Here is a 15,370-nt window from a genome sequence, read left to right as displayed (position 1 = left end):
ATGTATAAGCAAGTAGGTATGCTTAAAATTATAATTATATAATTAACTAGCGGTCCGCCCCGGCTTTGCCCTTGGTACATTTTTACGTTTTCTCCATAAGAACCATCCTCGTACTACAAGAAATGTAATAAAAAAAGAATTAACGAAATCGTTTCAGTTGTTCTCGAGTTATGGGCTTACCAACACATTTTGCGATACATTTTTATATTATAGACTAACAGTCCGCCCTGGCTTCGCAGTGGTACATATTACGTAATAGTGAAAATTATTATGTCAGCTTTCCAAATAAGCAACAATGCAACAACAGATTTATAAATTTATTTAGTCATCATCAAAATTATGAACAAAAATTTTAAATGCATTTGATTAACCTGCTTAAATTTTTATCAGTAAAGCATTACCTAGACGAAATGATGTACACAGTGGTTATAATATAATCTATATCTATGCAATATTAAATTATTAACATATTCCGATAAATAAATATTAATTTAAAAAGTCTGAATCGGAACAGCTGTTTCTAAGCTTGCTTTTAAGAAAACACTGAGAGAAAAAATATAGAGAACCAAAAGGAATTAACTTATAAAGAGATCATTAACTTTTCATAGCATTTGAAACTATTTGCAATTTTCAGCAAACCAGTCACGTATGTTGAAATTTTACGACTTCAGTAGGTATCCTAAAAATAGATGTATTTTGCAAATATCGGTAATGATGCAATTCTTGCATATAGGCAAGTTATATTTATTTTATTTTTTATTTATTTCTTTATTTATATCAGGCAGCATTGCCCATATATTGTTAGTAGTACTTATTCTAGTGTTAGTAAAACTACATATACTTATTTTTAGATTTTAGAGTTATTAGCCATTTTTTATTGATAAAATTATGTATATTATTGAGAACTTTTAAAATACTATTATCATTTTTATTAATTCTATCCCTAATTGAAAAAATTTTTTTCCTTAATATAGCATAAAAATCATCTACTCTGTATAATACAAACATATGAGATGCACTACAAAAACGTGGCAATCCCATGAACATCCTGAATGCATTATTGTATTGTACTCTAAATGTGTTCATTGTTTTTCGTGTATGCTTCACCCACAAGCTACTTGTATAAAACGACTGACAATAGGTTGTGAACAATAGCTTTTTGACATTCCTACTACATTTTTTAAATCTTCTTATTATCATGTTTGCCCTAACTGATAGATTTCTTCTCTCCCTCTCTATATCCTCGTCATCACTCAGAGTGCTGGTAACAAAATGTCCCAAATATTTAAATTTACTTACATTAACCAACTCTGTTTCATTAAGATATATCGGAGGGACGCTGTCAGGACCCCGCCCCGACCGAAACACCAAAACATTGCTTTTTTTTTCATTATAAAGTAACCCATGTTCACTTGCATATTTCTGACAGATTCCCACCAACACTCTGAGTCCTCTGATTGAGGGACTGAGGAGAACCATGTCATCTGCATAGCTCAGATTATTAATGTTAAATCCTCCAATATGACATCCGACATGAGTCGCACTCAGTTCCTCAATCAGGTCATTAATATACAAATTAAACAACAAGGGAGAGGTTAAACCACCCTGTCTTACTCCACAATTTAGAACGTAGGTATCTGAGAGTGAATTTTGCCATTTTACTACATTCTGTTGATTTTGATACCAAAACCTCAAAATGCGAATAATGCTATCTGACACACCAGACCTTTGCAACTTGCCCCATAATTTATCATACACCACACGGTCAAACGCTTTACTTAAATCGAGAAAGCATGCATAAACTGATGTTCTTCTTTCTGTGTAATAAGCAATACAATTTTTTAAAGAAAATATAGCCAAATCAGTAGAAACATTAGGCCTAAATCCAAACTGTCTATCATTAAGTTGTATTTTATCCTGTAAAGATGGTAGCAAAATCTGTTCAAATACTTTTGAGAATACAGTTGCTAAAGATACTGGTCTATAATTATTAACATCTGAATGATCACCCATTTTGTTTTTGATTATAGGGACAACTGTAATTGTCCTCATAAATTCCAATGGCAATACGTTATGTTTTATAAAATAATTAAACAAAGTAGTTAATACTGTGATCAGAGAGGGTCCTGCATACATTAAATGTTCAATATTTAACTTATCATGGCCAGAGGATTTACCTCTCTTAACACTTCTAAATGACCTTACCACATCAACATCCTTAATTACAAAATCTACCTGTTTACAAAAATTAATTTCAGAATATAAATTGTTCACCGCTAATGAGTCAACATGAAAATGCATTTTAAAGTTATTTGCGATTTTCTTACAATTACTTTCACAACCGATAGTACTAGGGATAGACCTAGTCCCGTTACATGAACTTGTGATACGCCAAAATGTTATAAATACTGAAATATAGCATTTTCCCCTGCGATTGGTTCTGCTTGTCAATTTTATAATTTCAGCCATATTTCAGTATTGCGAATCTAATACTTATCGCAGCATTGAATCGATTCCTAGGAATTTTATGTGAATATTTTATTGTTAGAAAAAAATTTAAGTATGATGCATGGATACAACATTTGCCACTTGCTTGTGATTGAAAAGATGAATATAAAATCCAATTAATTTGACTTTCAAGGACTAAATACAAATTGTTAACATGCATAGTTATCGATCTTATTTCAAGTTTCATTGCAATTTACATAAAACGCATAAAAGTAATAGAAATTTTTTATTATCTATATTAGGTATCTACTATAATATTATCGTCTAAAAAATTTTATAGAGAAGACTAGTTACACATACTGTATACATACACTATCGGTATACTAAGCGCGAAGGAACTTGTAGTCTTGCATACACTGATCACGTAAAAAATACTTAAAAAACAAAATTACGACAAAAAAAATTTTTTTTCCTAAAAATTCATGTTTTCTTCTCTAGCTTCGTGCAGACGCGACGGCCGCGGCATAAAACGCTTCGCTAATGCCATTTTGTCTATCATAACTTAATCTTAAACGATATCTCAGGTGCTGGTAGCAAAGTTGGGCGGGTTGTTTGTTAGGGGTGTACACAAAGATTTTTAAGAATTCGTGTATTTGAAAAAGAAAATGCATCTGGAATTTTATAAGTATTTTTTACATACTTAGCCTATGCAAAAATATAATCTCCATTGAGCTTAGAATACCGACGGTGGGACACCCTGTATAGTAATTTAATAACGTAAGTATAAGGATGAATGATAAATGTCTTGCATCTCAAGGCATACATTCGAAATGATGAATTGCCATAAAATTTAGTAGATTTACTTAGAATTATTACCAAACAAGATGCGTAAGAGAACTTACGCAACGTCAAGGACGATAACGCATGTCATAGACAACCTGTAATCAATGATGTAGTGTTAAAAAGATAATATTTATCTATTAGGAAATAGTCTATACGGTTATTTAGGGCTGTTTGTTAGTTTAGTACCGATAGGAATAGTTTCACGATCACGTGTAGTTTATTAGTACCTATCGAATAATCTATCCTTTTCTGCATAAGATATAAATATAAAAATAAATTATTTCTTCGATTTTTGAACATGATTTACTAGATTTAAAAACATCATTGAAAACTGTTTTTATGTTCTTCCAATTCGGAGTCAAAAATTTATTACACTGCTTTTAACAAATAATACCTAACTCATTATGTTGGGTAGATAACATCTCAAGTTCACTCATTAACTTAAAAACAAATCAACAAAATTTACCGCATTACATAACATTAGATATACAGATAAACCCAAACACGAAGGTTGCAAATATTCAACACATTCAGAGTTCAGACCTCGCGGGCCTTCGAGACTGTGACGTCATCGGATCGGACGATAGTGTTGCATGGTAAGTATTTTGCAAAATGAAGACGTAGCGTCTAGCGACAAACAATATTTAAATTTGTTTAATGTTTCATTTATGTGTTTTCCTCTTAGGTACACTTATTATTACCAGCCACAGCCATACTTATTTACGAATAAAGCGACAATGTAGAGCTTTGCCTGCTTTTCTTCTCCGACAACATTTACAGACAAATTAAGTTGAAAATGTTGAAAAACCCACCCCATGTCTGATGGTCTTGGTATTTTCATGTCAAAGTTTATCCAAATCGGCTCTTTGGTTTCGCCGTGAAGTGTTACACAGTTTATATTGTTATATTGATTTCGATTTAAATCATTCTAATGCCTACAGCCTAGGTACATACTTAGATACTTGCTTAGGCAGGTAATGATTAAGAAACAAAACGGACGATTCTCAGAGATAAATACCGACTGCTGAATGACCTTAAACTTCTAAGGTCTACTTGTCATACAAGTATTTTAGCTAGACTAAAATCTATTCATCCGTCTTTATTCAAGCTAAATTGTTCTACCAGATACATTTATGTTCATATAATTTTTGATAAGATCAAACGAAGCGAATTGCGCTGAAACTCTTATTTACCTAAGTGGAGGGTGGTTTGGTAATAATTCACTGTCGGTAGTTCTAATAGTTTTAATAAACTAGTCAGACTCCACACCCGGTGTTTCATTGACGTCCCATTGGCGACGAGTCGGAACTACGCGTGACGTGAGTAAGTGAAGTAAAGGGTTGTGAACATGCCTATAGGGAAATTGGAGCCGTTTGATGTTAACTCCAAACAATGGCCGGCATACGTTCGCCGTGTAAGACAATACATATTGTTGAATGAAATCAGGCAAGAATTACAAGTGCCGTTACTCATCACCATAGTTGGAGATACTACGTATTCTCTAATGTGCGATTTGTGTTCGCCGGAGCATCCGGAATCAAAATCGTTCGAGGAGCTCGTTCGCCTAGTAACACAGCATCTAGAACCACAGCGTTCTGAGATAGCCGAGCGCCATGTTTTTCGCTTGCGTCGACAGGTCGTCGGCGAGCCGCTCACCGAATACCTGCATAATTTAAAACATTTGGCGACGACGTGCAATTTCGGCAGCAACCTGGAAGAGAACTTACGTGACCAGTTCGTGTCTGGATTGGCGAGTGAGGCGATGCGATCGCGAATTTTTGCCGAAAAAGACATAAATTATAAACAGGCCGTGGAGCTGGCTCTGGCTTTGGAGGCGGCGGAGCGACACGCAGAGGTGAGCGCAGCCCCGAGCGCAGCAGGCGTGGGCGGCGGCGGCGGGTCGGCGGCGGGCGAAGGCCTGCACCAGGCGAGCGTACGGCGCTCGCAGCTTCGCGGGGCCGCGCGCCCGCCCGCACAGCACGGCGGCGGCGGGAGCGGCGCGGGCGGCGGTGCTGGCGGCACCGGCCGCTGCTGGCGGTGTGGGAGGCCGCACCGGGCGGATAAGTGCCGGTTTGCTAATTATAATTGTGATGAGTGTGGTGTACGTGGCCATTTAAAAAATATGTGTAAATCAGTGAGTGGCAAAGGGCGGGCGAACGCCCGACATAATTACGTGAGTGACGATGAGCGAGACGAGGAATTTTTCAACATCCAAGTGGACGGTACAGGTGACCAACCTTATTTAGTTATGGTTAAAGTGGATGGACGTCCAATCGAGTTCGAAGTCGATACCGGCAGCCGAATTTCGACCATAAGCGAAGATTTTTTTAGGCGTAATTTTTATAATAAAACTGTATTAGCTAATAATATAAACATACGCAGTTATGTCGGTTCGACGATAAACTCGCTTGGATTTATTAATGTATATGTAACCCTCGGTAAGGTCTCAGTGTATAATTGTAAACTTTATGTAATTAAGAACGGGGGACGTCCTTTGTTAGGCAGAGAGTGGGTACGCGCTCTTGGAGTTAAAAATATAGCCATAGATTTACAGGAAATTAATGAGGATGTAGGGAGCGATCCCTTTGTGAGTCAATTAATGTGTGAATTTCCGGAGGTGTTTACGGAGAAGTTAGGAACTTGTAAAAAAACAATAACGTTATATGTAAAGGATGAGAAGCCCGTATACGTGCGCGCGCGGCCTGTGCCGTTAGCACTGCGCGCTCGCGTTGAGAGCGAGCTGGCGCGGTTAGAGCGAGAGGGAATTATTTACCGCGTTGAGTCATCCGATTATGGGACGCCGATAGTACCCGTGGTTAAAGAATGCGGCGATATAAGAATTTGCGGTGATTATAAAATTACTATAAATCCGATCCTTAAGCGTGATCCATATCCACTTCCTCGGATCGAGGAGTTGTTCGCTTCACTGAGTGGGGGAGAAGAGTATTCAAAAATTGATTTAAAACATAGTTATCAACAATGCTTGTTATCGGATGATTCACAGCGTTATACGGCTATAACTACGCACGTCGGTACATTTGTATATCGTCGCACTCCATTCGGTTTGTCGTGTATCCCGGAGAAGTTTCAAAAGATCATGGAGGAAACCCTTCGGGGTGTTCCAAATACTGTTGTATTTTTGGACGACGTCTGTGTTACCGGTGTGGATAGGAAAAGTCATTTAAGAAATTTACGTACAGTATTAGAACGGTTACGGGCTATGGGTTTTACTGTTAAATTTGAAAAATGCAGTTTTTTACAAAAAAGTGTAAAATATTTAGGTTTTATCATCGATAAAACAGGATTACGTCCCGATCCAAATAAACTAGCCGCTATTACTGAGGCCCCGAGGCCCCAGAATATTACACAATTAAAAAGTTTTTTAGGAATGTTAAATTATTATGGGAAATTCATTACAAATTTAAGCATAATGTTACAACCCTTGCATGCACTTTTAAAAAAAGACATCGATTGGACATGGGATTCGAGATGTGAGGAGGCTTTTATTGCAGCTAAAAATGCTCTCACCTGTGATAAAGTATTAGCGCATTATGAAGACGGTCGGGAACTCATTTTGTCAGTGGACAGCAGTGCGTACGGGGTGGGCGCGGTCCTGGCGCATCGCTACTCGGGCGGGAGTGAGCGCCCTATCAGCTGTGTTTCACGGTCGCTCAATTCGGCGGAGCGGAATTATAGTCAGTTAGACAAGGAGGCGCTCGCGATTTATTTTGGGGTAACTAAACACCATCAATATTTGTATGGGAGATCGTTCATATTGCGTACCGATCATCAACCCTTATCACATATTTTCGGTAAAAAGGGGGGAACACCACAAACAGCTGCAAGCCGTTTACAAAGGTGGGCCGTGCGTTTATCAGCCTATGACTTCAAGGTAGAATTCGTGAGATCTTGTGAGAACGGTCCCGCGGATGCGTTGTCTCGTCTGCCCCTTCCGTGTGAGCGGAGCCCCACGGAAGCGTTAAGTTATGTAGATTTAGTTAAAGATTCATTGCCTGTAAGTTTTAAAGATATTGCGGCGGAGACATATAAAGATAAATTATTATGTAAAATCAAAGGATATGTTTTGTTTGGATGGCCGGCTCGCGCCAGCTGTGAGGAGGAGCAGGCTTATTTCGCACGTAAGGACGAAATCATACACGAATTGGGGTGTCTGATCTTTAAATACAGGCTTGTTGTTCCACCTCCGCTACGCGCGAGGGTCCTGGAGGAAATTCACCAAGGGCATTTAGGAGTGAACAAAATGAAAAGTCTGGCTCGTAATTACGTTTATTGGCCTGCTTTGGATGCAGATATAGAGAATTTGTGTCGATCTTGTGAGGCATGTCGAGTGGTTCGGGACGCTCCGCCCCACGCCACTTTACATCCTTGGGAGTTTCCCCTAGGGCCCTGGCAAAGGGTTCATGCGGATTTTGCTGAATGTGGGGGTGTAAAATATTTTATATTAGTTGACGCTTTCTCGAAATGGATTGAGGTAAGTGCAATGAAACGAACAGACACTGAATCCACGGTGTCAGTGTTGAGGTCTATGTTTGCTAGATTCGGATTACCGTCACAGCTAGTTACTGATAATGGCCCCCCAAGCAGCATCACAAGCTGTATAACAGCGCTATTAAAGTTCGTTTATACTCATAATGCTGTATTTCTTGGCTGCATGAAGGCTGTATAAGCGCTTATACAGAACTTATACCCCTGAAATTGGCACAAATTATGCAGCGTTTTGCGTTATATTAGCTGTACAGTAGCTGTATAAGCATAAAATAGGCTGCATAATAGCTGTTTTGCGGCTGTACTATGGTGTACGAGGAAACCAATACACTCCAATTACTACATTGTTACTCACTTGTTAAGCTTTACGTTTGTAAAAAGTCTGTTGAATAAATAGTTACAAAAGAATTAAAACGAAACAGAAGATTATTTTAATGATGGCGTTATTTTATAATCCAAGTGACATTTATTTGTTGTAAACGCTAGTCGCTATTGTGTTTAAAGATTTGGAGATTCGCATTATCGTGCAAAAATAAGTTTATTGTGGACATATATATGTTTTGTGATAAAAAATAAACGCGCCAGCAAAATAACAAAGGAAGAGATATTAAATAAGGTAAGTAAATATGGTTTTTATAGGTTAGAATTTAAAAATGTTTGAATTAATGGACGTATAGCCTCATTGGTGCATGGTAGGTTATTGGACAAACTGAAAATATTGATAAACATAAAAACATTAGTCTAATTTTTATGTATTCATGTTCGTAATCTTCGATTTGTAATTGATAAAATGGCGACAATTTGCTAAGCAGCCTAAATTCTATTTTGATGGTCTTATAGCATTAATAGCTGTACTATGTAGGTAATGGATACTAGTATTCAGCTTTTAGTGGTTGATGGGCTGTATAAACGAATAAATTTACTAATAATGTTGCATAGCAGTGTTTCGAACGTAACCTGTAACCCTTTTTAGAGATACGTAATATTAAGTGAAAAACCAAAATGCGCTGAGAGATCACATCACGTTTTCGAAAATAAACTATTAAAGTTACATATTTTTTATAAATTTCAAAGCAATTATTGTAGATTTGCGGCCTAGAATTTGTAAAGAAATAAATAAAGTGATGCAGTCCAAAACATATGCAATTCATCAATTCTCACAATGCACCTACTACATCTGGGAAATAATTATAAGTTTAGGTTTATGAACATTATAATAACACGAATCCACTTTGAAATATTAAATAGAGGCTTCTACAAAACCCTAAAATCTTTGTTGAAATACAAGGCTAGTGTATTCTGAATTACTAATTACTATTCAAGGCTCATTTCATTTTTTTATAGCGTTTTTAGCCTCACAACTTATAACCTGTTATCGATCTGTCTGAAATAGAAACTACCTTCATGTTGTTTGATTGAACTAAATAGATTTTTTGTATGGACTTGTAAATTACCTACATAAAATCTTGTTTTTAAAAAACCCTTTTATAATAAAATAAGTACTTACATATTTATTTATTTTTTAGGAAAAATGCCGTTCAAGATTGTGGAGACAGTCGAGAAAGGGAAATGTTTACTTTTCATTGTACCCAGTTTATGGGAAACAAATGGCATTTTGAAATGGCCAAAAAACTGCTTAGATGTGCGCAAATTGGTCATGAATGAAAATTGTTTACCTGCAACTGGATGGTCAGCCTCAAGGTGTCGAGTAAAAAGACACTCAATACCGTCCTTTTCGGAAGCAGAGAGAGAATTAGGGCTTATGCTTGAAAGAAGCGATACGGATGACACCGACAGAGAAATACAAAACAGCAAAGTGCAATGTCAAAAAGAATACGTGAACTACAACGCTTTAGCAGAGCAGTTGGTTTGTATATTTTACTTTTTACATTATTTTGATTAGTAGTGTGGTCTCAGCAAGTAAGCAGACGTACTCAAATTTTCAAAATCCGCACCCAATTGCATTTATACTTTACATTTTATAGGTTCACTAGACGAACCTCCCAGTCATTGCACGGTTAGAATAAGTAGTTTTTATTGAGGATTGTCTTAAAACTTGCGAGGTCTTTTAGACCCCCTTAATGCCAGCTCATCGCAAAATCCTTACTTTTTCCGCGAATGTCTACTAACTGTAAAATAAATTAAATTAACTTAAATTAAATTATGGGTCTAGCAGTTTTAGCGGATTCGTGATGAGTTAATAAATAAGGCACAGAGCCATATTTGATATTTGACGATCGTTCAGCGACCCAGCCTCGTTGACGAGCGGCGCGTGGTTCGGCACCAGCGCGCTTTATACCTATTCAATACAATGTATTATATATGTATAATATTATATATAGATTCAATATGAGTATTTTGTTTGAAATGTTTACATTCCGTATTAGACTTATAAATATATTGCAGTTTTGATAACATTTTATGATGTTTTTGATAATATTTATTTTATGTTGTTTCAGGTTTTTAAGACACCAACTCAACCATCCACTTCATCAGCTTCTTTACATCCCGATCTGGACGCTTCAACTGCAGCGGAATATATTGTTCAATACGTCGTGAATGAACCAGATGTAGAAACAAATTCGGGCAGCATGGTAACCTTGCCCTTTGAAACTCAAATTCCTATTGAAACCCAGCAAAATAATGATGTCAATCAGACTATTCAGTATCTACAAAAAATTTTGCAAAATCAGTATAATATGGAACAAAAAATAAACATTCTGGAAACTAATCAAAAAAAAATATTTCATAAATTGGCAAGCTTATCGGTACAACTAGAAGATGGATTTTCCAAACAGGATCTGAACAAAAATGCAGATGTGGTTTCATTGGCCGAATCCAAACTAAGATTTGATAGTGAAGCTTTCATCATAAAACCTATTGATTCTATTGCAGACCTAGAGAAGATGGAGTCATTTCTATTGGACAAAAAAAATAAAATTAAACTTTTAACACAATATTCTTTTGTATGTCCAAAATCAGAGGGCAAAGGGGCAACATGCGCCTATAAAATACTAGACATGTTTCTATCTCGGGAATTTCTGTGTAAATGCTCTTGGACAGGGGGGAGCAGGAAGAGCGAGGAGACTAAATTTGGTTTGAAAAAATACAAAAACATCCTTAACTTTTTCTTTGAACTTGTAAGGTCCTGGGATGGCACTTACACCCTGACTGATAACGAAAATTTTTTCAAGTCTGTGTTAAAAAACTCTGGCAAAAGGAAACTGAATAAAAACGAAAGAGCCTCTACAAAAAGAATAAGGACAAAAAAAACTGGACCACGACAAGAAAAACAAAACGCCGGAAATCAAGAGGAAATACAAAATGATATGGAAACGAACGAAGAAATCTCTGAAAATATAGCAAATGACGCAGAATCTAGTGAACGAGAGGAGGATGAAGAATCTCTTTGTTAATAGGTATTACTACCTATCTCTTTGTTAATCTCTTTGTTAATAGGTATTACTACCTATTAACAAAGTGATTCTTTAGCTATAACATCGGTTCAAAAAACGTAGAATTAAGTTGTTTTAAAAACACGTAATCTCGTGGCTGTGATTTTCTTATAAGACAAAGTAGTAATTAAACTATTATAAATTAGTATGTTATAAGACTGACTGGAAAAAAAGATTTTGTTAAGCTAACCTATTTTTTAAGAAGATACATAATCAAAAGACTGTGATTGTCCTTAAGACAAAACATATACCAAAACTTATTTTATATAGTATTTTACATAGTAGTTATGTTAGTTTAATACTTACCAAAAACACATAAGTAATAACTAAAACTTCTTTTTATTTTGCATTGCATTTAATTTAAATACTTAGCTAATTAAAAATGAAAACTAAACAATTTTCCTCTGAAAACAGACGTTAAATTAAGGAAGTCAATTTTTTTTATTTAACTTATAATCCTCGAGGAAAACAATATCCATAAGTTTCTATACTCTTTTTTACACCCTGTATAAACCGTGAAGAGTTATTAGTTATAAGGTTCCGTTAGTGAAGATATTTAATTCATGATTATGAAAATCTTTTACTTTGGGACTAACTCTAGCTCATATTCAAAAGCCAGCTGTTTGATTACAATAAATTACATTCTTACTTATATCAATACTTATTCGACTAATTTGTATGATATAGCTATTGCTTTTTTTTTCAAGATAGTAAGTAGGCCCCTAAGTGAAAGTTGTTTATATTCATGGTTCTCCTGACAAACGGAACCTAATACTTAAATTTCACGGTTTATAGATAATATGTAGAAAATTACTTTGCTATGAGTATTGCAATTGTATTATTATGAAAACTGATAAAAAATAAAAAATCTATATAAATTATAATAAATTTTATTTCTCTATCAAACTGTGTGCAAAAGGGGTATAAAATATAATTGGTTTTTATGTTCTATACATACTAGTTTCATTTTTACATCTTCAGGATTAACAATGGTCCGTCAATTGAACTGCTGCATGATAAAAAGTCGTCATCAGTTGCAGAAGGTAAAGCTAATAAGTTACACCTGATATAACTTTGATCATTCACAATAATATTTTCTACGGAACCCCTTTCATTAGATGTCGACGGTTCTGACGCTTGACTGTAGGTGATCTGATCTGTTGCAATATCTCCATGTTCCTCGGCAGTTATTTCATTTTGTTGATAATTTGTAATATTTAAATATTCCTGTTCAATCTTTCTTCTAATAGCACCAAATCTTTTTCGCTTTTTCCACATATTTTTAAAACAATCACAAAATAGCGTACAATGCACAATAATTCAAAATGGCGACTGTCACTTATACAGATTAAGACAGTACTATAGGCGTCATTTATTTTTATTGCTGTTTAATACTCTCAAAGACAGAAATTAGACAGCTATCGTCAGTAAAAGGGTGTACAATTACACCATAAAAAGAAGCTGTAGAAGAGAGTTTGCCTACTTCATAATACAGAAATAAGATTTGAGGACCACCATAATACAGCTCTAAGCTGTATTCAGTAAGTGTCGGTATGCAAAATGCAGCTATTGTATAGCTTTAATACTAAAATGAGATTAAAGCGTTACAGGAAACTTAAAGCTGTACATGACAGTTATCATACACTGATTTAGAACTTTAAGCGTACTTTGACTCCTTAATACAGACTTAATACAGTTAGAGCTGAATAATTACTCCTAAACCGACATTATAACACTACAATGTCTTATCAACGTTCTTATACAGCTGTAAAACAGCGTTAAGTGATACATTAGCTGCTTTTTAGGTGTTCATTACGCTTGGTTGCTGCTTGGGCCCCCGTTCTCGTCTATAGATTTTAAAACTTACTGTGATAAAAATTGTATACAACATGTAACGTCGGCACCGTACAGACCACAAGGTAATGGGGCCGCGGAGAATGCGGTTAAGACGGTAAAGAAGGTAATTAAAAGAGCTATTTATGAAGGCGAAAATATTTCTAAAGCACTGTCGAAGTTTTTATTTCAATATCGTAACGTTGAGCACGCCACGACTAAAGTGTCGCCGGCCGTAGCGCTTTTAGGCCACCGTCTGCGCGGTCGCTTAGACGCGTTACGTCCAGACGTCGGTGCAGAGGTGCGCACGGCACAGCAGAGGCAGATGGCTAACAAGGGAGGTCAGGATAGGAATTTCGAGAACGGGGATCCCGTACTTGTACGTAGTTATTCCAGTAAGTCGCCTAAATGGGTCGAGGGTAATGTGACGCAAAAGACCGGCCCTGTTTCTTATAAGGTGAAGGTTGATGACGGGGTTGAATGGCGTAGGCATCAAGATCAAATTATTTCACTGAATAGTGGGAACCGTAAAAGTCGATTCTCTTTATCCCGGCCGAATTTGAATAACTCGACTAATTGTGCCCCCGCAAGCGATGGTGCTGACGGGACATGTGCTGATGTGGCGGAGGAGGAGGAGGCGGACCAGGACGCGACCGACAAGGATACAGGTAAATCGACTGCAAATTCAGTCACGCGCTCCCCCACCCCTCCTCCTGACGGTGCATCAGCTCGAGCTGTACGAGCTTACGAGCGTTCCCGTAAGTTGTTTAATAACGAGTAAAAAAAAAAAAAAAAAAAAAATAAATAAAAATGTTAAGTATTGGTTAAGTTCTTGTTATTTTAAGTTGTATTTTGGATTTAAATATGTATGTATTTGTAAGAGGGGAAAAATGGAGGGTGGTTTGGTAATAATTCACTGTCGGTAGTTCTAATAGTTTTAATAAACTAGTCAGACTCCACACCCGGTGTTTCATTGACGTCCCACTAAGAAGGTAGGATAAACAGCAAAAGTTTACGATATTTATAACGCATCAGAACATCCTATAAGCAGCATTTAAAAAGTTTTATCATATTAATGATTAATTATTATACACTGATGAATGAGGGTTATTCAGTTTCAATTTTGACTTATTATTCTATTTGTATTTGTTATCGCTTTAAGAATAGGTATGATTCCCTTTTACTATCTAGACCGGTCGCGGTGTGTTAGCATGAATATTCCTATAAAATGTAAGTACTTAGATGGAGCCTAGAGGCAATATTTGATTGCGTGTTTATTTCCGATGAAGAGATAGTTACCTTTCTTCTCTTGTTTTGTGAATATCCCTTGTTTTAAGAGCTAAAGAGGATTATGTTCATGTATATTAATATTCCTATTTACATAGGTAATAGGTAAGTAGAGACGCATAGATTGCAACTAATACGAAAAACGACACCTCACCTGTGTCTCGCTAAGGCAATTATTATTTTATTATGTAGGTACTCTATTTTGAATACTATGCAAAAACTATTTATAGGTTTACCTACTATATGTTACATACTAATCTATGTTCATACTTGATATAATATTATAAGGCAATTATTAATTTATTAGGTATGTTCATGTTCAAGATAAAGATTTTTTTGTGTTGCAAGCGTAGGTATCTGTGCCAAATAAGAATTATGATATTTACGTCATTATCAATAGCTTGAGAAGATTCGCAGTTTTGTAATGGCGCAAAAAGGAGTTATTTTAACAGAATGTATTAAATATTTAACTAAATAGATAGTTAATGTGAGATATCCGATTATATAAAAAGAATCGATTGCTACAAACGCAACAAGCTAGCTGTACGTTTTACAATAGCTAAAATCTAAAGTATACCTACATAATATTATAATAATAAATGTTTACATAGAAATAGGATGAAATTGGTATCATGTAGGTATTCCGAGGTCATTACTCTAGCCTAAAGTCTACTGGAATCACAAAATGTATTCAAATTAAATTGAGGTTATTCGGATACACGTGTTCATAGATAAACGCACAAATAAGCATAGATTTCGATAAAATTTATTTATTAATTTTATTTATAAAAGTCTAAAGTTAAACTATCGCATTTAAAAAAAGCATTGCGAATTAACCCAAATGGATAAGGGAGATAATTTAATAACTTTGAATTTTGATGACTTAATTTATAAATTTATATGGGTCACATTTTTTAAACTTAGTCATTGTAAGTTCTTCAAAGTGTTTTTCAAAGAAGTAATTACCTCTTTGAAAAACCGTAAACTATCAATTTTTC

At 35.7% G+C, this 15,370-nt stretch overlaps 2 protein-coding genes across 2 annotated transcripts; both read left to right on the top strand.

Annotated features, from left to right (window-relative positions):
- Positions 1 to 4,639: 4,639 nt before the first annotated feature.
- LOC123706023 (uncharacterized protein K02A2.6-like) lies at positions 4,640 to 7,978 on the top strand. The gene is made up of 2 exons (XM_045655148.1): positions 4,640 to 6,452; positions 6,594 to 7,978. Exons 1-2 carry the CDS (start codon positions 4,640 to 4,642, stop codon positions 7,976 to 7,978), a joined length of 3,198 nt encoding a protein of 1,065 aa, XP_045511104.1.
- Positions 7,979 to 8,223: 245 nt separating this feature from the next.
- LOC123706270 lies at positions 8,224 to 11,453 on the top strand. Its single transcript, XM_045655454.1, has 3 exons — positions 8,224 to 8,413; positions 9,324 to 9,664; positions 10,257 to 11,453. Exons 2-3 carry the CDS (start codon positions 9,329 to 9,331, stop codon positions 11,211 to 11,213), a joined length of 1,293 nt encoding a protein of 430 aa, XP_045511410.1. The 5' UTR covers positions 8,224 to 8,413; positions 9,324 to 9,328; the 3' UTR covers positions 11,214 to 11,453.
- The last annotated feature ends 3,917 nt before the right edge of the window (positions 11,454 to 15,370 follow it).

Source organism: Colias croceus, chromosome 3 (assembly GCF_905220415.1).
Source record: "Colias croceus chromosome 3, ilColCroc2.1".
Lineage (NCBI taxonomy): Eukaryota > Metazoa > Arthropoda > Insecta > Lepidoptera > Pieridae > Colias > Colias croceus.
The sequence above is the reverse complement of the archived record's forward strand: the minus strand, read 5'-3'. Positions and strand labels throughout refer to the sequence as shown.